We start from the raw sequence: 22,240 nt of genomic DNA, 5'->3' as shown, positions 1-22,240 counted from the left end.
AAAATAGATAGACTGATTGGAATGTATGATGAATGTTTAAATTTTTAGAAATTTATTAACCAGGAGCCAGGGAGATAGCTCAGAGGCATAAGCACCTGTTTGGCAAGCACAAGGTCCTGAGTTTGATCCCCAGGTCCAAAAAAAAAAAATTATTAATGCAAAAGACACAATGCCAAGAATTATGGAATAATTATGTTGGCAGCAAGGAGAATATTTTGAGTATTCTGAGGGGATACGTGATGTTTCTTTTACTGTAATATATTTTCAAATATAAACATTCACTGTATTTTGTGATCACCTCTCATTAATCAAATATTTGTGGCAACAGATGTCAAATAAAAACATTACAGTGTGCCTTTATCCTCACTTTCACTGGATCTGGCACTGCCTGACTTCTAGCATTTGCACAAGGTCAAAAAGACCCTGAAAGGTGAATTTCTGCAATAGATTCAGGACTCTAAGGCAGGCACAGCAGTGTAACTGCAGACACTCGGGACAGAGTGCTTCAGAACTGCCTCAGCAAGTGTCACGAACAGTGAGAGAAGTGCATTTGAGGTGAGGGAGAGTATCCTGGGAAGAAATGGCTGTGTGGCTTCTATGGCAAGAATCTTTTAGAATTTAAACATTCACTGTACATTCTGATCATACCTCACATGCAACCTTTCCAAATTATGAGGGTTCGCTGTGGAAATGTATACGCTATGTAGCAAGCTCGTCTCAGGTACTTCAGACTGAGGCTGACAGAAAAGCAGCCTTCAGAAGTTGCTCAGGTGCCTTCATGGTTTTTACTCTGCTAGGTGCTTCTTACTTTGACCACACATCCGCTGTGGAGAAAATGGATGATGCGGTGGCCCCAGGCCAGGAGTACACCTATGAGTGGGTCATCAGTGAGGACAGTGGGCCCACGAAGGATGATGCCCCGTGCCTCACACACATCTATTACTCGTACCAGAATCTGACAGAGGACTTCAATTCAGGGCTGGTTGGGCCCCTGCTCATCTGCAAGAAAGGTAAGCCAACAATAAGGCAAGACTGCATCTGCAAAGATGCTATGGTGCTGAGGAGCGCCGCCACAGGCAAGGTCTGCGAGCATCTTGGTGACTTCTGGTCCGTCAGGCAAACAGAGAAAAATGCAGGTCCAAAGCACTGTTTGACAAGAGAATAAAGACCTCACATTAGAACTTGGGTCAGTGGGGCCAGGGAGATGGCTCAGTGGAAGAAGCGCTTACCTAGCAAGCGTAAGGGCCTGAGTTCAATCCCTGGTTCCGCCAAAAAAAAAGAAAGAAAGAAAAGAACTTGGGTCATCTTCAGTTTCTTCAAATTCCCCCTTCATCTCAACCATATGAGCTTCTCCCAGCATATGTCTATTTGTGAGCATGTTCTGATGTCGTATTTATACAGTCATATTTACTGAGAGGCTAAATCTTCCTGAAAGCATACAAGAACCAATTTTCTGCTGCACTCTTGGCAAGAACTTTGGCTAACATAACTGACATGGCTAAAGTTTGGGTTGGTAATTTGACATATAAAAACATGAAACCTCAGCTTCCTTTCTCGTAACAAGCTGAACACTTCAGATGGGAGGGTTCAAAGCTATTCAAATGACTTTATAGGAAATTACATCAAGTAGGCTTCTTAGGAACAGGCTTGGTTTTTCCATTTATCCCAAGAGAATTCTGCTCATCTTTCATTTTCAATGAAAAGCAAAGAATCACAATAAACTATACCAATGGACTCTGTCTAGATATGTACACAGACCAGACCTACACACATGCCCAACTCATTTATTCAACACATACATACATGATTATTACCTAGTATATTGATGACACTGAAAAAAATTTTAAGTTTTGAAAAGTTCTTCTATTGTACCATCAGCAGCATTTTCCCCTCAGATGAGAATAAGTTAATCACGATAATCAATTTTCTAACTCTCCATTTCATCTACAAGACAGCTGCACCAACCATAGAGTGTGATGCTTCTACCACCTGAGCTAAGGCACACACATTTTGGCCTAGTAATGCTGAAGAAATGGATTATTTTACAGAACACTGGTAATCACCAAATTCTTTCTGCTCCAGGTGAAGTTTACCTTTATTTCTCTGTTCCCTAAATCTTCAAAGTGTCAAAAGAAATAATGGGTCACCAGAAATGTAATGACTCCCACCCACTATTACTCCATAAGGATGCTATTTTAAAAAGTAAGAACTTCTCAGAGTTGACATTATCATGATTGGCCACTTTCTTTCCTTAAACTCTTCGCTAAATTGGAAAGGTAACAAGCCTTCAGTGCAGGATGTTAACAGAACCACATCTTTCCTGTCAGGCACCCTAACTGAAGATGGGACTCAGAAGATGTTTGACAGACAACATGTGCTGCTGTTTGCTGTGTTCGATGAAAGCAAGAGCTGGAGCCCATCGCCGTCTGTAATGTACACAGTCAATGGTTATGTGAATAAATCAATGCCAGGTAACACATGCGCCCTGTGCCCTGTGAAAGTGGTAGAGTCATTACTACCTTGGCTCCACTGTTTTCCTCAAGGGACCAGAGAAGTGGATCATATTGGCTGTTTTCAACTCCTAATTAGAATGCTATCTGATCTAGGGCAATGGTTCGTAAACTCTTAGCATTTTTTCAAAATAGAAAGTACAACTACCAAATTGGATTAAGAGAAAATGTGACACTCCACTAGGTATCATGCTCTGAGCAGGTTTTACTTTGGCCTGTGCCTCCAGGGTATCAGTCCAGTCTCCCTTAGTGACATCTGTGGTCCTACCCACCCACTTGTACTGAAATTGAAGGCCATTCCCTCGCAGTGAAGGCCAGAAGAAAGAGTATAATGAAGACACTCCTAAGGAAAATGAACAGAAGATTAGGAGAAATCCCTAAAAGAAAAATACACTATTGATATTTAAAAGTTTGATGGACGACTAATATTCGATGGCACATAGAATGTTTTCTCCTCCTGTCTGCATATAGACTATGAAAAAATAAAATCATAGCAACTACTAGGTAGAGAAAACCCTCTGACTTCCACTGAATAAGCCCATTTTTTATTACTATAACAAAATGACTAAACCCAGGTACTTTATAAAGAAAAGACCTCACCATTTTAAAAATGTCTAAGGCTGGGGAGAGAGCTTGGCAGTCTAAGAGCCCTGCCTGGCAAGTGCAAGGATCCACGTTCAATCCCCAGTACTATATGCCATGCTGGCCCTGCACCAAGGAGACCACCAAGACCAGGTGTGGTGGCACATGTCTGCAATCCCAGCACTGGGGTGGCTGAGACGGGAGGATCACTTCGAGTCCAAGCTGCATAGCAAGACCCTGTACCAAATAAATAAATAAATAAATAAAAGATTAAAAAAGTCTAAGATTGGGCAGCCCCTTCAGTTCAGCCTCAGGTGTATACCCCCTCATATGTGTCACAACATGAGGGATGAACCCCAGGGGAAATGGCTACATAGAGGAGAGGTCAAACACATGGGTGCCATTGTTTTACAGCAGCTCACTCTTGTGAGAATTAATCAGTCCTGTGAGAACTATATTACTCCCTTTCAGGGGCAGCACCTCCATGATCAACCTTCCACTAGGCTCCACTCTTTGTCACACTCTAACTCCTGGAGTTCCACCACCTCAGCACCACCACCCGGAGGACCAATCCACTGGCACAAGGACTTGTAGGGACTCATTACAACCTCATCCAGACATTAGCACCCAGCCTAGACTACCTCATCTACTCCTGGTAGAACTGACTTAGAGCCAAAGGTCCGTGGCATATAGGAACCAGACTTAGAGAAAAGATTCCCTATTACAAACACTAAATTTCTGAAAGCCATTCTTTATGTCTGAATACCACAATGGCTTCTTCTTTGAAGCTGAGGTCTCAGTAATGCTTTTGGATTATGTTCCATTTCATCTGCTCCATCTTCCAGGTGAGTTATTAAAGGAGCTTGGAAAGCCAGGGAGATCTGTACTCACACCTCCCTCACTTCCCTACCTTAGTGTTAGCAATCAGTTACCTCAAGGTGACAACCTACAGAAACGAATTAACCATCTATCCATTTACAGCCTGTGCCCTAGCAGAGTGAACAATCCATAGAAATATATGCATTTTTTTAAAACACAAAAACTTGTAGATCACAGCTAAACCACACTGTTCTAGCCCACAGGTCAAAATAAAAATTACTTGATTTCAAGATTACAAATTTGTAATTGAACAAAAAAATAAAGAGGCATAGAGGAGAGAGAAATGAGAAGAAAAACATCATTAACAGAAACAGAATAGTGCCTATAAAGGTCCCTGCCTCAGGAGCAATATAAATTGAATAAATTGATAAGTGCTTATAGGTGTGTTAACTGCTGAATTCAATATGAGCATTTATTTGGGGTGGATGCATGTTCCCACCAAAGCCTCCTTCCTATAGTCTAGCTTCTTGCTCTCATAAGTGATGCCAGTAATCTCCACCTTGTTACAAAGATCTAGGGTAAGAGGACAGATCTGAGCCCAATCATCTAGTATCTGATGACTGTGGATCTGAAATTACAAAGTATGCCAAGGATGTAAGCCAAGGCTAGAAGGCAGGACTGGAATCTCTCACAGAACAAAACAGCACTTGCCTAGTCACTGCGGGAGAAAAAGGAGCAAAACTAAGCTTTTGCCTTCAGTTCTGCTTACTCCTGCCTTGGAAAGCTCCCAGCAGCCCAGCATAATGAGGATAATCCACTGTGTTTTAAGGAAAGCATGCAACCCATGTCATTTATTGCCTTGTCACTAAAGCAACAAAAAAGTAGATAAAGAAGTGATCGAATTTTCTCAATCTCCACACCTTTGTGTAAGCAGAGATTCGAGCTCTCAGTGATAGAATGGCTCTGCTGACTTTTTCAATTAAAACTAGATTGGTGTGAGCAGCCATCCTATTTTGCCCAGGCCTTTATGAATGCTGGCCCTGAAATTCCTGCATCCTGGGACATCCCTCATTCCTGGGGAAACAGAATGGTCACCTGCTTGGTCCCCACTTTGTCTCAACCCTTTAGAAAGCCTGTACCTCTGAACCAAGGTGGCCCCTCCCCAACTACCAGGCTTTATTCTTACCTCTCTAATGCCACACCTGCCATGAGCTATGACTGTCTATTTGTCCGTAACTCAGACATCTGCTTTTGCTGAAAAGGAATCACAACTGGAGCCTCTGTACCTCCAACCCCAAACTTTACATGTCTTTGATGAATGACATTTTGATCACAGAGCACTAACATGAATGACTCTTTTTGCCTGCTGTTTCTTCCTTTCTCTCAGCTATCACAGTCTGTGCCCATGACCAAATCAGCTGGCATCTTATCGGAATGAGCTCTGGGCCGGAACTGTTCTCCATTCACTTCAATGGCCAGGTCCTGGAGCAGAACCATCAAAAAGTTTCCACTGTCACCTTGGTCAGTGCTACCTCCACTACAGCCAACATGACTGTGAGCCCAAAGGGAAAGTGGACCATATCTTCTCTCATCCCTAGACAATTTCAAGGTAAGAAATTCTTCTTACAGTCTTGCTTCTTTCTTCCTTCCCCCACAAAACTCCCTCTGTCTCCTCTGCTCATTCAAGCCATCCTAATGCAAAGCATACAAGCTTTGGTTCTTAATAGCAGACTTTAGATATTCTGCTCTTAGACTTAAAACTCCTTTCTATTTCCTCGAAAGGAGAAAGAGGAAGGAAATGCATACAGTGGTACTCTTCCTTGGGGGTGTGTCCTACGTACCAAAGGACTATGATTCACACACTTAGAGAAGCACCACATTACCCAAAAATGTAAAAGTTTTAACATGAAAACTCCTGGGGCCAGGGAGATAGCTCAGTAGCATAAACACAAGGTCCTGAGTTTGATCCCTGGTACCAAAAAGAAAAAAGAAAACTCTTGGATCCCATGAGATATATTTGACTTATCAAATATATCATTACAGCTAAAAGGCAGGTTTAGAGAAGAAGGTCAGAGAAATTAGGAAAGGAAAAACTCAGCAAGGGTTATGTGGTATCATGTAAACAAAGCAATTTTCCTGCTAATATTTTTCTTTAAAACTATTCAGAAGAGGGTCTATGTCTAAAGACACAAGTCTAAGTAAAAAAACTATTAAGAGAAATCATCTTGTTACATACATGATGTGTGTAAGGAATGTGTATGAGGAGGAAATACTCCACGGAATCATTTCATTTTCTTTTCACAACAAGCAGGCAAAATTACATTTAAAGGACAGTGGTCCCTCGCGGCACAGGTTGTTTCCAGATACCTCTACAATAAGTGAAAATCAGTGAAGTAGCGAGGATATATATATATATATATTTTATAAACCCTTCCCACACTCTTACAAACCTTTCCCACTTTTTTTTTTCTTTATTTTAGGGAAGGGTCTACAGTATGTTCAGCATCTCACTACTAGATCAGACTCGGAGTAATCCGCCTGTTTACAGCCTCCCAAATGCTGGGATTACAGGCACACGCCACCATGCCCGTCTCAGCAGGCCCTAGGGGCGGGGCCAGCAAGGCAGACCCAGGGCCGGGGATAGAACCCCTGGCCTCTGCGCCTTCTCGCAGGCGTCCCACACTTTTAAGAACTCTTCTAATATTTTTAACCATCTTCTAAGGGTGTAAACCTACATAATATTAGCAACATATGTATACTAACCATATGGTATGACAAAATCCCTCAATATAATGAAAAATCCATGATAAATAATTTAGATTAAACTTTTTGGAAACCCGCAAAACAGTGAATTTGCAAAAGCTGGGCCACGAAATAGAAAAAGGAATACTGCCATCAAATTATCACAATATCCCTGGAAAACAAAGTTCCTGGTATTAATAAAACAAAACTAGAACTAACATTTATTATGGACAAATGCTTTGTATATTGTTATTTAATTTTAATGACAGTTTCATGAAGCATGTACTAACAATACCATCACCTTACAGACTAATGGACAGATAACAGGAAAAATAAGAATTCAAAAATCTAAGTCACTGGGTGTTAAAATTCTGAGGAAATCAAGAAGAAATCCTTCAATTCCAGAAGAAACAATGGGAACATTTCTAAGATTTTCCTCTAACCTTTCCTTCTTTTCTCACTGGTCTTTGTTTTTGTCCTTTCCTTTTGTCCACTGAAAGATTCCAAACCAAAATGTTTAAAAGTTGCTTGAGCAGCTGTTATTTTTATTATTTTATTTTACTTTTATGTATTTAGTACAGGGTCTCACTATGCAGCTCGGACTCGTAGTGATCCTCCTGTTTTCAGCATCTCCAGCACTGGGATTATAGGCATGCACCACCACGCCTGGTCTTGGTGGCTGGGCTCAGTGCGCCCAAGGGCAGGGCCCTATCCCCGGTTTTGCCAAAAATAAATAAATAAATAAATAAATAAATAAATAAATATTATATATATATCTTAATCATCAATAATTTCTTCTCTTATACTCTCTGTGTATCTTAATTTAGCTGGCATGCAGGCTCACATCAATATTATAAACTGTCCAAAGAAAACCAGGACTACTAAGAAACTAACCCTTGAACAGAGTCGGTACATCAAGAGGTGGGAATATTTCATTGCTGCAGAGGAAATCATGTGGGATTATGCACCTATAATACCAGCAAGTATGGACAAGTGAGTCTTTGGGGTTCACGACACTTTGTAAGAAATTAAGGCATGTTCCCTGGGGTCCCCGGTGAGAAGGGGTAAAGACTCATCAGGAGATAACTTGCAAGGGGATATATGTAGTGGTTTACATTCAGGCCTTCTTATCCAAATCATTCTTGAATTACCCCAGAATCACCAAGAAAACTTAACGTAATAACAATAACAATAATAATAATACCCCCAGAAGTTACCATTAGTTGAATGCTTGATACTGCTTAATATTAGATCCTTTCTAAGGCTTTCTCTTCAATTCTATAGGTCACATATTGGTCTTTCTTTAGTAGAAGAGGGACTATGGCAGATTCAAATAGCTCTTAAACACTTGGGAAAATACTCAGGTTATTTCATGGTAAGAGAAAGGCAAATTGAATTTCATTGGAGTACTGTTTTTGCCTAACTAACTTATGAATTTCGAGGACACTATCTGTTCACAAGCTGTGGGAAACAAGCAGTGTCATATATGGCTAATGGAAAAGGACACTGGTAAAGCCACCCTGCAGGATCATTTGCCAAAGTGTATCTAAATTATGATGCAGCAGTTTTATTCTGCATTTAACCCAGAAGTCTTACTCTGGGAATTTAACTATATAAATCTTGTTTACAGGTAAGATGATAATGCACAGGACATTCACTATTGTACTATTAGTATAAAATTCAAAACAAACCAAAATCTCCATTACTAGGAAGCCAATTTATGAAATTATAATACATCCACATAATGGAATATTATTCATGTGCACAACAAAAGAATGAAAACATTCTCTATAGACAAATATAAAATGTCCCCCAAAATGTACTATTAAATAGTTAAAAGGTAGTACAGAGGGTATAAATAGTTGTCTTCTGCTGAAGGAACTGGGAGTAAAAATATTTATATTTGCATTTCTGTGAGTCATATTTACATATGTTTGCATAAAGATGCTATAATTATACACCTAAAATTAAGAAAATTCCAGGAGGGTATCAGATGTGAGAGTTTTAACTGCTATAAAAATTGTGTGACTATATTTTCTATTTTAAAAAAACTAAAAAAGGAAAAGAACAAAAGAAAATCTGCTAAGACTAGGTAGTGACAAAACAGATACTTGGTGACTCTGGTGGTAATCAATGTTTCTCACTGTACAAAATAAATACATGAATTAGATACTCTATTATGGAGTTTTTGCTTTTGAAAACTATGGCAATAACCAAAGGAAGGTGGCTGATGTTGCTACTGCAGGATGTCATTTGTCTCAATAGCTGCAGAAGCTGAGCAAAGAAGGTTACTTTCAGCCAGCACTAGAGCTGAGTGGATGGTGGCTGGGATGGCCCAGCCGCACAAAACTGGAGCGAATGAAGATAGTGAAACCTTTTGGGGGTGGGAGAGATGGTTTTGGAGATGTAGAAGTATCTAGAAAGCCAGAAGGAGTATCACAAACTAAGTGATAGTAAAGACATCCTAAAAACACTCCTAGTACATCCTACCCTTTCAGCCAGTGTAGACCTAGAGATATCTAATTCTAAGGGCTATTCCAGTACTACTGGGGTCGCTACTTGAGGAAGTATTTTAATTTTTAAATTATTATTATTTCATTCCACTTTAAGAGTATACAAATCTCTGCACTTGGATAATTTCTCAAACCAAATTGGAAAACATTATAAGAAAGTTGTTTACAGACAGTTTGAAGATGAGAGCTTCACCAAACGCATAGACAATCGCATTCATCATAATGGGATTTTGGGCCCTATTATCAGAGCCCAGGTCAGAGACACACTCAAGGTAAGTAACAGAAATACAGAAGCATGGAAGACATTGAATAGTGAAAGGTGTATCAGGAGTATATATTTCTTGCTCATATTTAAGAGTATTTGTATAAGTTTAAATGCAAACGTAGCTTTTAGCTTTAATTTAGTATTTTCATTTATTTATAACCTACTTAATAATATAGGAATCTGGGGCAGATTACAAATTATAAAAAAATAAGACAGTGAATATATTGGGGTGATAGATGACATAGGAAAAAAGAAAATAAAGCCCCAACTATGTATAATGGAATCCATACCATGTGATGTCAGGCCATGTACAAAGTCGGTCCTAGGTTTCCTAGGTTTCATAGTAGCCAATGTAAAAGGGAAATCTGTCTGAGCTAGATTTACATATCTGTGAATGAAGCAGAGTTTTCCCTGATACCAAAGCCTCACAGGAATTTCCTCTAAGACTCCTTCTAGTGAGAGTGCTATATGACACAGCTGACGATAGCCTTGACAAATTCCTACAACTGTTACGGACTTTAGAAATTGACCATATTTTTAAAATTATATTTCTCATTGTCACTGAGTGAACACAGTTGAGTATAAACAGTTCTGTAATATGGTATGTGGCTCTTTAATGCTTAGCACTGGCTAAAGTAAATTTAGGTGTATACCAAGATCTTGGCACTCTCCTTGGTTGATGTTCTTTAGATAATACCTAACACCACTATAGCAAGATGGAAAAGAACATAGAATCGAAGGGTATGATATCTGGCAAGATCTAGAGTGTAGATAATCTGTGGACTAAAGATACCTCAAAAGTTTTGGCGATCAACCAAGTAGAAGGTTAAGGTTCTCTTCTGAAGATTACTGTGCCTAACTAGGACTCCTGTGTGAATCATGCCTTAGGCAACGGTGAACCTTTCAGAGACTGAGGGTCCAAACTGCACCCCAAAGCCACTTATTTATCTCAATGTGCCAAAACTACAATTAAATCTGAATGCTGAGATTTTAATTTAGAAGATATAACTCATACATTAACATCTTTTGCCTTTAAAAAAAAATGTGCCATAGGTTTACCTCCACAGCCTTAGACAAAGCCTATTCTGTTCATTTAAAAAAAAAAGAATAAAAATATTAGGATTGTATGTCCCTTAGCCTCCCCCATTCCCCATTCTTTCTAGGTGCTCTTAGCAAGTGTAAACACACATTCTTAGGAATTAGGATCTGGCTACCAGACAGTCACTTGCAAGAAGAAAGCTTCAGTAACAGGGCTCCTGGGAGGTCTAAGAGACAGGACAGGGAGACTGTGATCTAGACAAAAGGAGCAGAGTCAAAGTGAGATGTGACCAAGCTGAAAGACCAAGGGTGGGAGAGAGCACTCAGCCTGGTGAGGCTAATACACGGTGAAGAACATATAATTTCTCCTGTCCTGCCTTCCAAATTCAGACTTCCATATTTTCTACCTTCACACGTCAATAAAACTCTCAGAGACTTCTTACCACACAATGGAAGCTGCAGACCATAAACAGAACTAATTTTCCCATTTAATGTGTGCAAATACAGAGAGAGAGAGAGAGAGAGAGAGAGAGAGAGAGAGAGAGAGAGAGAGAGAGAGAGGTAAATACAAAAAGCTAACATCATGCATTAACTCTCATGAGTGACCTTAAATCTTAAAATAATATATTTGATTTAATTTTGTAGATTGTGTTCAAAAACACGGCCAGTCGCCCATATAGTATTTACCCTCAAGGAGTGACCTTCTCTCCTTATGAAGATGAAGTCAACTCTTCGTCCACCTCCGGTAGGAATCTTTCACTTCTACTGAAAGAAACCAGTGACTCCAGACATTGCCATGTTTTTCCTTTGCCCCCTTTGCACCATAGTGTAACTGGTACAGTCAGCAGTATGCATATAGTGATGTCCTAAAACTTCCAAGCAAGCTCTGCTCACTCCAAGGAGTTTGCCTGTCTGTAGTTACAAAATACAGTACAGTATCCTTTATTAGTGTCATAGTGGCCTCTAGTGGAGCAATATTAAATGATGACATGCTCTCTGGAAGTCTTATATGAAGTGTGATAAAAAAAATGTCATGAATGTTGACATAAAACATTTTAAATACTTAATATAACAAAAGGCACACTGCCATTCATCCCCTCAAGATAGCCCCTCACATTCAATCCCCAGGCCTGCCATGCTGGCCCCACCCCCAGGCCCCACTGAGACAGCAATTGAGACTGGGCATGGTGGCATGCACCTGTAATCCCAGCTCTTGGGAGGTTGTAAACAGGAAGATCACTATGAGTAGGATCTAGTAGTGAGACCCTGAACACCTGTAGACCCTTCTCTAAAATACAGAAAAAAAAAAGATACCCCTTCTCACTTTGGACACACTCATCCCATTGTCCTTGCCACTTTCTGAAGCAGTTCCGGAAGTCCTCTTTTGTAAATGTCTTCTCTTGGTCATCTCAATGTCCTGAATCCATTCAAAATGTTTACAGCAATTTCCGTCATTTAAAACCATTACATTGTGTCCTCAGCCACTGAATTCACCAGATCTGGTACCAAGAAACTTCTGGCTCTTTTGCAAAGTCAAAATGACCATGAAAGGTAAACATTCCTGATCAGTTCAGGACATCAAGGCAATCATAGCAGTACAACTAAAGATGCCCAGGACAGAGGACTTCTAGAACTGGTTCAGAAAGTGACAAGAATGATAAGTGTATTCAAAGCAACACAGAGTATTTTAAAGGGGGATTAATGGCATGTGTCTTTTAGGGTAGTAAATTTTTAAACATTTAAACATTCAGCATATTTTTGATCATAGTAGGTAGTGTTAAATGTAAAGAGAATATCTTTACCCAACATTAATTGGTTCTAGTGAGAACTAAGATAAAATGAATGTGTATACTATTAATATAATTTTCCAAATGAAGGGCATGCTGATTCCATTTCTTTCCAGGAAACCACAGCATGATCCGAGCAGTTCAGCCTGGGGAAACTTATACTTACAAATGGAACATTCTCGAGTCTGATGAACCTACGGACAGTGACGCCCAGTGCTTGACAAGACCATACTACAGTGATGTAGATGTCACCAGGGACATTGCTTCTGGCCTGATAGGGCTTCTTCTAATTTGTAAGAGCAGGTCCTTGGATATGCGAGGCATACAGGTATTTTATTTTTGAGGTATCCTTTTAGAAATTAAGAAGCAATATATATGTACAAACTCCCCAAGATCAATATAATTATTATGTACTACAAACATATAGTAATAAAAAAAAAATAGATGGGGAAAATTTTTAGGCATTTCTTATGGGTGGAACAACTAGGTCTCCTTGCTCAACAAAGCGGCTTTTTCTTCTAAAGAACAGTACATATTGGTTATTCTTTAGCCTACATGATAACATTTACCATTCTGGCTAATTTTTGTCTTGCCTGTTTTCATTTGGATTCTCACTGCCCGAGGCAATTATTTAATGGTGATAGTGCATTTTGGTTTGGTTTCAAACCCAGGTCTATTTTTATTGACTATGCAATAAATAAATCACACTGCCTCTCCTAACTTCTTCTCTTTGTAATAATCCTCCCTAAAATTTTTATAAGGTGGTATGCGGGCACCAGTGAGATACCACCAGGTAAAACTATACGGCTCTATAAGCAAGTTTGTTATTTTAGAGACCTACAATAGAGAGAAATAGGAGAAATTCCCAGAAATAAAAGGACTTCAGAGACACAGTTTCTAGTGATGTTGACCCCTGTCAATGGTCTTTGTCTAGTGAGGCTAAATTATACAAAAGAATATGAACAAAGATAATAATCTGTGTTAATCTTCATTGAAGATCAATAGTCTTTATTAACTCAAATTTTCTAATTGGGCTCAGCAATAATCAAAAGGGTCTTATCTCAAGGCTCACAAAATAAATATATGTGTTAAGAAACAAATATATATGACTCCAGATCTTTATCTATTAAGGTAAGATAGGGCATGGGTAGGGAGAGACATAAGGCTTTCCTACTATAGCCTTCTTTTTAATCTTTTGCGACTGTTTAGGACACATTCAGTCAGTGTGCTGTGCTGCCCTGAGAACATCCTCCAATCTTTGGATTTTCCAATCTGTTTTCTCTTATCTATTAGCTGTAACTCTAACAAATGCTCAGTGTACAATGGGCTCTCATAATCACCTGAATGACGAGGTGTCAGCGGCCCTAAGGAGAGTGCCTCTAGGGCCTCTGAGATCTTGGTGTTCACAGATAACCAGCTAGTGCATTAATCACTAAACCCAGCCCCTCCATCCTCCAGAGGGCAGCGGACATTGAGCAGCAGGCTGTGTTTGCTGTATTTGATGAGAACAAGAGCTGGTACATTGAGGACAATATCAACAAGTTCTGTGAAAATCCTGAAACAGTGAAACGGGATGACCCCAAGTTTTATCAATCAAACATAATGAGCAGTAAGTCAGACCACTGTTTTTATCCATCAGTTTTTCTTTCAGTTGGTTGAAGTATGCCTGTGTCTAGAAGTAGAGGCATAGACAAGAAGGTACTCACCAAAGAACAGCTGTCTCATCTTATCTAGTTTATAATGCAGTTATCCTTAAAACAACAGGTTTAAAATGCAGTTATCCTTAGAGTGTTCTTGATCTGCTTTCAATGTGGTACATGTGAGCACACTCCAGCCAAAGTGCAAGGCAGGCAGGGAAGGTGCTGCAGGTCTTGGCCAGCAGTATCTGAGGATCTGCAGTACAGGGTGAGTATTCTTTATCTAAAGCCGGAGCAGAAATAAAACTAGTAATCCAAAGCTGGGTCATCAAATCAAAGTAAAGTAAGAAAGTCTGGAGACCCAAGAGTCCTGAAAAACAAAACATTATGAAGAAGTCAGTGATAAGTTCAGAAGCAGGAAATGTTCTCAGAATTTGCTGTAGCTTCATGTTATTGCTATAAGAAGTTTAAGAGAAATTTCACTGAGGCAGCTGGAAGCAAACGTCTCTACCACAGCCAGGGGCCCTGGTACTGTTCTGAAAAGTCAGGACCCACCTTCCTCACCACTGAAAAGTAAATAATCATATCTAAGAGGATGACTTCTGCATGATCTGCTCATATGGTTTCAGATGACTGACAACTAGTATTATCAGAGCTGAGAAGTGCTGTGACAAATAATTTCATACAGGGTGTTATTCTCAGCTTTCTTAATATAATTTCATTTCAGCAATGAGTCTTCCATAGTACTAAACCAGTACTGTGCAACAGAAATTATATTTTCTGGTGGCCATATTAAAAAGCAAAAGAAATAATTGAAGCTAATTTTACTAGTGTGATTTATTCAACTCAATATGTTCTAGCTACTATCATTTCAAAAATGTAATCAGTATAAAAATGAATGATATTTACTTTACTATGATCTTTGAGATCCAGTGTGTATTTTATTCTGATATCAATTACAATGTTGTCCACCCACACTGCAACTGTTCAACAGCCACCTGTAGCCCATGGCTACCACACTGGACAATGTAGTTGTTCTGTACTAGGTAGGAAGCATCTAGAATGGGATATAAATTAATAACACATTATTTTAGTGCTTCAACATGTATTTGTTAAATGCCTGCTTAAAAATCTGTTAAGTGTCAGACATTATATTGGTATTAGGTCTATAACAGTAATCCATGTAAACATGGGTCCTACCTTTCTAGAAATGACATTTTTTAACTGATTATCATGGTTAGTATATAAGGTAATTGAGATATAGCCTAAAGCAGTGTCTCTTTTAATGAAAACTATGAATGCAATACCTGGAAGCAAACATCTCTACCACAGCCAGGGTGCCTGGTACTGTTCTGAAAAGTCAGGACCCACCTATGAAAACTGTGGTTTACATAGATGATGCGAGGTGGCAATAAAAAGACAGAATATGCTAAGTAGTTTATTTTAGGAACATTCGTTCTTAATGACTAATATGTCAAGAAGATGGATTTTTCTATTATTATATTCCTGCAGACAGAATTATTCAAGACAATATTCAAATTTGATTCTTAGAATATCTTTAAAGGCAAAGCACAGAGCACACACAAAAAAAGAGCAAATAAACCAATGCAAATGCAAGGCTCTGTCTTCATCCTGGCATTACTTTATTGGCCAACTCAGGGGAATAAGCTCTCCTTTGAGAGGTGTGAATCTGACCTTCAAGTCACATTAGATCTGGTAAAGCTTATCATGGATAGTCACTGCTTCGACACAACCAAATTAACACTGGGACCTCCATCTTAGGTATAATTAGACATGTCCTTTGGTTAGCACAGGCCTGGCAGTTTAACAGATTCTTCTCTTCCAGCTATCAATGGTTTTGTGCCTGAGAGTATAAATACTCTGGGGTTCTGCTTTGACGACACTGTGCAGTGGCATTTCTGCAGTGTGGGCACTCAGGATGATATCCTGACCATTCACTTCACTGGGCACTCGTTTATCTATGGGAAGAGGCATGAGGACACCTTGACCCTCTTTCCCATGCGTGGAGAGTCTGTGACTGTCACAATGGATAATGTTGGTGAGTAGACATGTGGACACTTGGGAGGGAGCTGACTTTGGCTTCTGGTCTGAAGGGCCTGCTGCAGCTCTCCAGACGCCTGCTGCTCCCAGGGTCTCCCCCAGCCTCCTGCAGGCTTTCCTTTCACTGCTTTTCAGCATTTCTGTGTGGGTAACTGTTGACTTACTTGAGTCCAGCTCTTTTATGGGGCTGCCTTTATATATCTCTGAGCCAAGTGGAAAATAAAGACATACAATAGCAGAAAGACAAGGAAGTAGCCTGAATGTGTCAGCAATAAAGGAAATTTTCATTGATCAAAATCTTTCTTTTTTCTTTTTCTTTTTTTTTTTTTTTTTTTTCAGAACCGGGGATGGAACTCAGGCCCTTGCACTTGCCAGGGAAGCACTTACTCTACTAAGCCAACAAAATGTCTTTTTCAAATAGTATAAGACTCCATCTACTCTAGCATTAACAATTACCAAATAGAGTGCCACAGCGGTTGCCTTATGGACAGCTTTGAAGTACAGACATGAGTTTGAATCCTGTTCCATAATTCAATCTCTTATAATCCAGGACAAATTGCTTGGACCCATAAAGTTCAAATTATTCACCTAAAAAAGTACAGTAGCACTTTAGAGTTTATTTGGCTATTAATTATAGGTCAAGGGCCTAATACTCAACAAGTGGGAACTCTTGAAGACATGCCAAGAAATTTTCAGTGTGTCAATGACTAATACTATTTAAAAGACATTCAAGATTTCCCTGGTCCCACATGAATTATTTATTAGAAACATCTATTTCTTACTTATTGTGAATAACTGCCATCATCATCCCAACTCCAACTCTCAAACCAGAGTTAATGAGATGTTAATGATATTTAAGGTTGGCTTTATTAATGATTCATCCCAATTTTTTTTAATGTATTTAGTACGTGGTCTACAGGGTCTCACTACACAAATTGGACTCCTAGTGATCCTCCTGTTTTCAGCCTCCCAAGCGCTGGGATTACAGGCATGCATAACCATGCCCAGTCATCTCAGCACACCACGGGGGCAGGCCAGCATGGCAGGCTGTGGATTGAACCTGGTCCCCATCTGCCTAAGCAGGTGCTTTACTCTGCTGAGCTATCTGGCCGGCCCTCATCCCATTCTTAATATATTCTAAAACAATGACTCTTGAAATAACTTGCTGCCTTTTCTACTCTCCCTAATCTACACCAAGACTTTTTTGTGTGTGTGGCTGGATCAACACACCTTTGTGGGGGGTAGTAGCCTGGCATGTAGTATCAGGGATGGAACTGCAGTCCTTGTGCTTGCCTAAGCTTGCCTAAGCAGAGGCTTCAGACTGCTGAACTATCTTGCCAGCCCTCCAGCAATACTTTTAGTCTGTATTCTGTTAAATGAGGTAAGTGTACTGTGTTCTTGTATTTCAAGCAATATGAAATTTCTAAAAAATAAAATCCTAAATATATTATTCCTAGTTTCTCAGCTATGTGTGCCAGTAACTAATAGTTCACAGTACTAGTGGTCCTCAGTGGTCCACAGGTCACGCTTGGGTATATCTCACTAAATTTCATTAAAAATTATTTGTTTAGGGCTGGCGCAGGGGCTGGGGTTCAATACCCAGTGGGCCTGCCAACCCCGCCCCCAGGGTGCACTGAGACAGGGACTGAAATGGGGTGTAGTGGAGCAAGCCTGTAATCGCAGCGCTTGAGAAGCTGAAAACACAAGGATCTCAATAAGTCCAATCTACATAGTGAAACCCTGTAGACTCTGCACTAAATACATTTTTAAAAAAAAATATTATTTGTTATAATGGTTCCTAGTGTTTTTACATATTTTTTTGGACCTTCAACCTTTTCTCTGTTTCTCTTGTGAAGGAACTTGGATGCTGACTACCATGAGTTCCAGTCCAAGTAGCAGAAATCTCCGGCTGAGATTCAGGGATGTGAAATGCATCCGGGAAGATGACGAAGATTCATATGAGATTTATGAACCTCATAAATCGACACCCATCGATGTAAGGAAGATACACCCTCCTTCAGAAAATGAACTTGAGGAGACTGATCCAGATACTGACTACCAGGAAAACCTGGCTTCAGCATTAGGAATTAGGTCATTCAGAAATTTGTCCCTTGATCAAAATGAAGATGAATTCAATCTCACTGCCCTTGCTCTGGAGAACAGCTCTGAGCTCATTTCTCCAAGTACAGATGTAGCTCCAGACTCCAATTCTTCACTCTCAAGAACCATTGTAAATAGCTTCAAAGAATCTCAGAAAACCCTTTCTAATGCAGAAACCACCATAGCTGGTCACCTCTTGGAACACCTCAGTGGCACAGACAAAAACCCAGTTGTTAACTCTTCTATAGAGGATTATTCCAGCTCATATTCTGAATATGAGATAGAAGATCCTCTACTGTCAGATGTCAGAGAGACAAGCCTACTAGGTGCAAAAGGATTCAGAGATGGAGAACATGCTAAACACACAGAATTCAGGACAAAAAGAAAGCAATTAACAAAGAACAGGTTTCCCTGGATGAAATTACCAGCCTATAAAAATGAGAAACATTCAAACCAAGACAATACTTCTGCAAGAATGGGAACCTGGGAGGATCTTCCCAGTGTTCTGTTACTCTTAAAACAAAAGAATCCATCACATGTTTTGGATGGACAATGGCATGTGGTTTCTGAAAAAGGTAGCTATGAAATAATCCAAGATAATGATGGAGATATGGCTGTTAATGAGTTTCTGACCAGTCCCCAGAATGTCTCTAGCACTTGGAAAGAAAGCATGTCACCTGAAAACAAGCCAGGAAAGCAGAGTCACCACCCGAAGTATTCTGGATTTAGATATAAATCTCTACAAGTAGGACAGGATGGAAAAAATAGGGAGTTGAAGGAGAGACCATTACTCATCAGAACACGAAAAAAGAAAAGGGCACCAAAGCTTACATACCATATTCCTCCCTCTCCAGTGGGCATTCACTCCCTCAAAGGAGCACACTACACCACATTTTCAGACACTAAACTTAAGCAATCATTGTTACTCTATAGCTCCAATAAAACATCTCCACCCACAGACCTAAATCAAACACTCCCCTCTATCAATGTCCAAATAGGCTCACTTCCTGATCATACTCTGAGCCCACCAAATGACACTGGTCAAACGAGCTTCCCTCCAGATCTTTATCAGATAGTGCCCCCAGAGGAACATAATCAAACATCTCTTATTCAAGACCCTGATCAAATGCACTCCATTACCAACACTAGTCACATATCTTCTCCTCCAGAGCCTAGCCAAATGCTCAGCTATGACTTAAGCCAGGAGTTATACCCTGTTGACATTAGTCAATTATCCCATGCCCAGGAACATGAAGCATGGCCGCTACCTATGTCCTCAGGGCTCAGTGAACCATCTTCTCCTTCAAGCCAAGGTCAGATGACCTTCTCCTCAGAGCTCAGCCAGATGCCTCTCTCTCCAGAACTTGGTGAAGCCAAACTTTCTCCCAACTTCAGTCAGATGATCCCTTCCCCAGACCTCATCCAGATGCCTCTATCCTCAGAACTTGGTGGGACTGGCCTTTCTCCAGACCTCAGTCAGAAGAACTTCTCCCCAGAACTCAGTCAGATGTCCCTATCTACAGAACTTGATGAGGCCAGTCTTTCTCCAAATCTCAATCAGATGTCTCTACCCACAGAACTTGGTGAAACTGGCCTTTCTCCAGACCTCAGTCAGAAGAACTTCTCCCCAGACCTCAGTCAGATACCCCTCTCTCCAGAACTTGATGAGGCCAACCTTTCTCCCAATCTCAATCATATGTCTCTATCCCCAGAACTTGGTGAGACCAACCTTTCTTCAGAACTCAGTCAGATGACCTCCTCCCCAGACCTCAACCAGATGTCTACCCCGCAAGAACTCAATGAGACCAGCCTTGCTCCAAGCTTCAGTCAGATATCCCCCTCCCCGGATCTCAGCCAAATGCCTCTATCTCCAGAACTTGGTGAGACCAACCTTTCTTCAGAACTCAGTCAGATGACTTCCTCCCCAGACCTCAACCAGATGTCTACCCCCCAAGAACTCAATGAGACCAGCCTTGCTCCAAGCTTCAGTCAGATATCCCCCTCCTCAGATCTCAGCCAGATACCTCTATCTCCAGAACTTGGTGAGACAAAACTTCCCCACAACCTTAGTCAGACAACCTCCTCTCAAGATCTCAACCAGATAACTCTTTCCCTTGGCCTTAGCAAGGGAACTCTCTCTTCAGACATTACTGAAACAACCCTTCCTCCAAATTTCAGGCAAGCATCACATCCTTCAGACCTTGATCAGATATCTCACCCTTCTGAGTCTAGTCTATTATTGCCTCTTTCAGAATTTAATCAGACTTCTCCTTATCCAGACCTTGATCACATGCCACCATCTCCTCTCCCATCTCCCACATTCAATGACACTCTTATATTAAATGAATTTAATCCACCGGTTGTAGTGGGCTTCAGTGGAGATGATGGAGATTACATTGAGATTATTCCACGGAAAGAAGTCAAAATCACTGAAGAAGACTATGCTGAAATTGATTATGTGAACTATGATAACCCCTATCAAACTGATAGTAGGACAGATATCAACTCTTCAAGAAATCCTGATGACATTGCAGCATGGTACCTCCGCAGCAACAAGGGAAACAGAAAATATTATTACATTGCTGCTGAAGAAATATCCTGGGATTATGCAGAATTTGCACAAAGGTTGGGCTAGTTTTCTCCTTTCATATTATAATGTTGTCACTACTGTTAAAAGAAAATTACAATAGTCTAGGAAAATAATTATGGGAAAATTTTGTAGAATATAGTTTAGTTCCTATATTGCAATTTGGCCTATACCATTTCCTTTGTTAATTCAAAAGTTAGCTTCTCTTGGGGCTGGAGAGATAGCTCAGTACAATAAGTGCTTGCCTGGGAAGAGCAATGTCCTGAGTTCAATACCCAGTACCGAAAAAAAAAAAAAAATTAGCTTCTCTAATTTGGGCAATACCTGGATAATAAGAGAATCATCATAGTAAGAAGTCTGTGATAACCTAATGTAAATAAGGCCCCTCTTATTTTTTCTGCTATTACAGATGTTCCTACCCCCTCTTTCTGCTCCAGTGCAGAGCTTAACCTATCTATAGCTTTCTGATAGTCAATATGATGTAGTTGAAATTGGCTTTAAAACCAAATATTGATGTACAGATCTCCTTCTGAATTTACTTGTTTACAACACAAAGTTTCTAAGGGATCCAGATTTTTTAAAAGATCGTTTTAAAATCATTATTGCTAAAGGATAGAAAGTCATATTGGGTCAGAAAGTTATACTGGGTCGGGCTCTGTATTCAGGGCAATATAGGAAAGGGAGGAAAGAAACAATCCTTGGACAATGGAAGGTTCACAGGGACACAGAGGTTCACAGGGAGACAGCCTCATGACTGCACATAAACTGTCTAAGTAAAGCCTACAGCTCTTACAAACGCTGTCACACTAATTAGAAGCCAAAGTGAGCTGATGTGGTAGTACACGCCTGCAATCTGAGCTCACTGAGAGGCTGAGGCAGGAGACTCACACGTCTGAGCCCACCTGGCAATTTAGCAGCTCAGCAAGATCTTGTCTTGATTTAAAAAAAAAAAAAATTAAAATGGACTGGGGAAGTAGCTCAGTACAGAGGCTTTGGGTCCAACCCCCAGTACTACAAAACAAAACAAAATACAATTAGAGTAAGCAAACTATCTATGGGGTGATTTGTACACATTAACTCATTAATCTGCTGCCTGAGGTTTCTACATTAGAACTCTGCTCAAAATGTTTTCTTCTATGACTTCTGGCTTAAATGTTGTTCCCACTACTATACAAGAATTGTTCATTATTTGAGGCCTTCTGAGACAAGCACGGTGGGAGACAGGATTGGGAGTATGCAGAATAGAGATAGAACCAGTTCCTTCAAACTCATATCCCATTCCAAGTGTGCAGCCTGTTTTTGTTTGTTTGTTTTATGATGGACAAGGTTGCTTTGCCTGTCCCACCATGTTTTGTGAAACTATATGCAACAAACATAGTTCAGATGGATGAGATCTGTAGGGAAGAGAGTAGGAAGCAAGCTTTTTAATAAGAATTTCTATTAATGAGTCACGGAGTATAGTATATATTATAGATTTGATGGATGAGCTTTATGGATTATTTCCATAGACTTGGGAAATTTGTGAGTCAGAAGGAGAATCTGACATGCTTTGGTCCCAGATTAAGCTGATGAGCTACCTGGGGAAATAATAAATTTATA

General features: G+C 40.0%; 1 protein-coding gene across 2 annotated transcripts in view; it reads left to right on the top strand.

Moving 5' to 3' along the window:
• Positions 1-22,240, top strand: part of F5 (coagulation factor V) — a 66,694-nt gene that overhangs the window by 23,330 nt on the left and 21,124 nt on the right. The window contains exons 4-14 of one of the 2 annotated variants that reach the window (XM_023708638.1): positions 798-1,010; positions 2,328-2,471; positions 5,299-5,520; positions 7,481-7,646; positions 9,264-9,438; positions 11,115-11,214; positions 12,373-12,584; positions 13,715-13,865; positions 15,740-15,952; positions 17,811-18,629; positions 20,307-20,679. In XM_023708638.1, coding sequence (XP_023564406.1) covers positions 798-1,010; positions 2,328-2,471; positions 5,299-5,520; positions 7,481-7,646; positions 9,264-9,438; positions 11,115-11,214; positions 12,373-12,584; positions 13,715-13,865; positions 15,740-15,952; positions 17,811-18,629; positions 20,307-20,679 — 2,788 coding nt within the window. Of the gene's footprint in view, positions 1-797; positions 1,011-2,327; positions 2,472-5,298; positions 5,521-7,480; positions 7,647-9,263; positions 9,439-11,114; positions 11,215-12,372; positions 12,585-13,714; positions 13,866-15,739; positions 15,953-17,810; positions 20,680-22,240 lie in introns of both variants that reach the window. The other variant, XM_023708637.1, reaches the window with a different exon arrangement.

This window comes from Octodon degus, unplaced genomic scaffold, assembly GCF_000260255.1.
Source record: "Octodon degus isolate 3935 unplaced genomic scaffold, OctDeg1.0 scaffold00423, whole genome shotgun sequence".
Lineage (NCBI taxonomy): Eukaryota > Metazoa > Chordata > Mammalia > Rodentia > Octodontidae > Octodon > Octodon degus.
The sequence above is the reverse complement of the archived record's forward strand: the minus strand, read 5'-3'. Positions and strand labels throughout refer to the sequence as shown.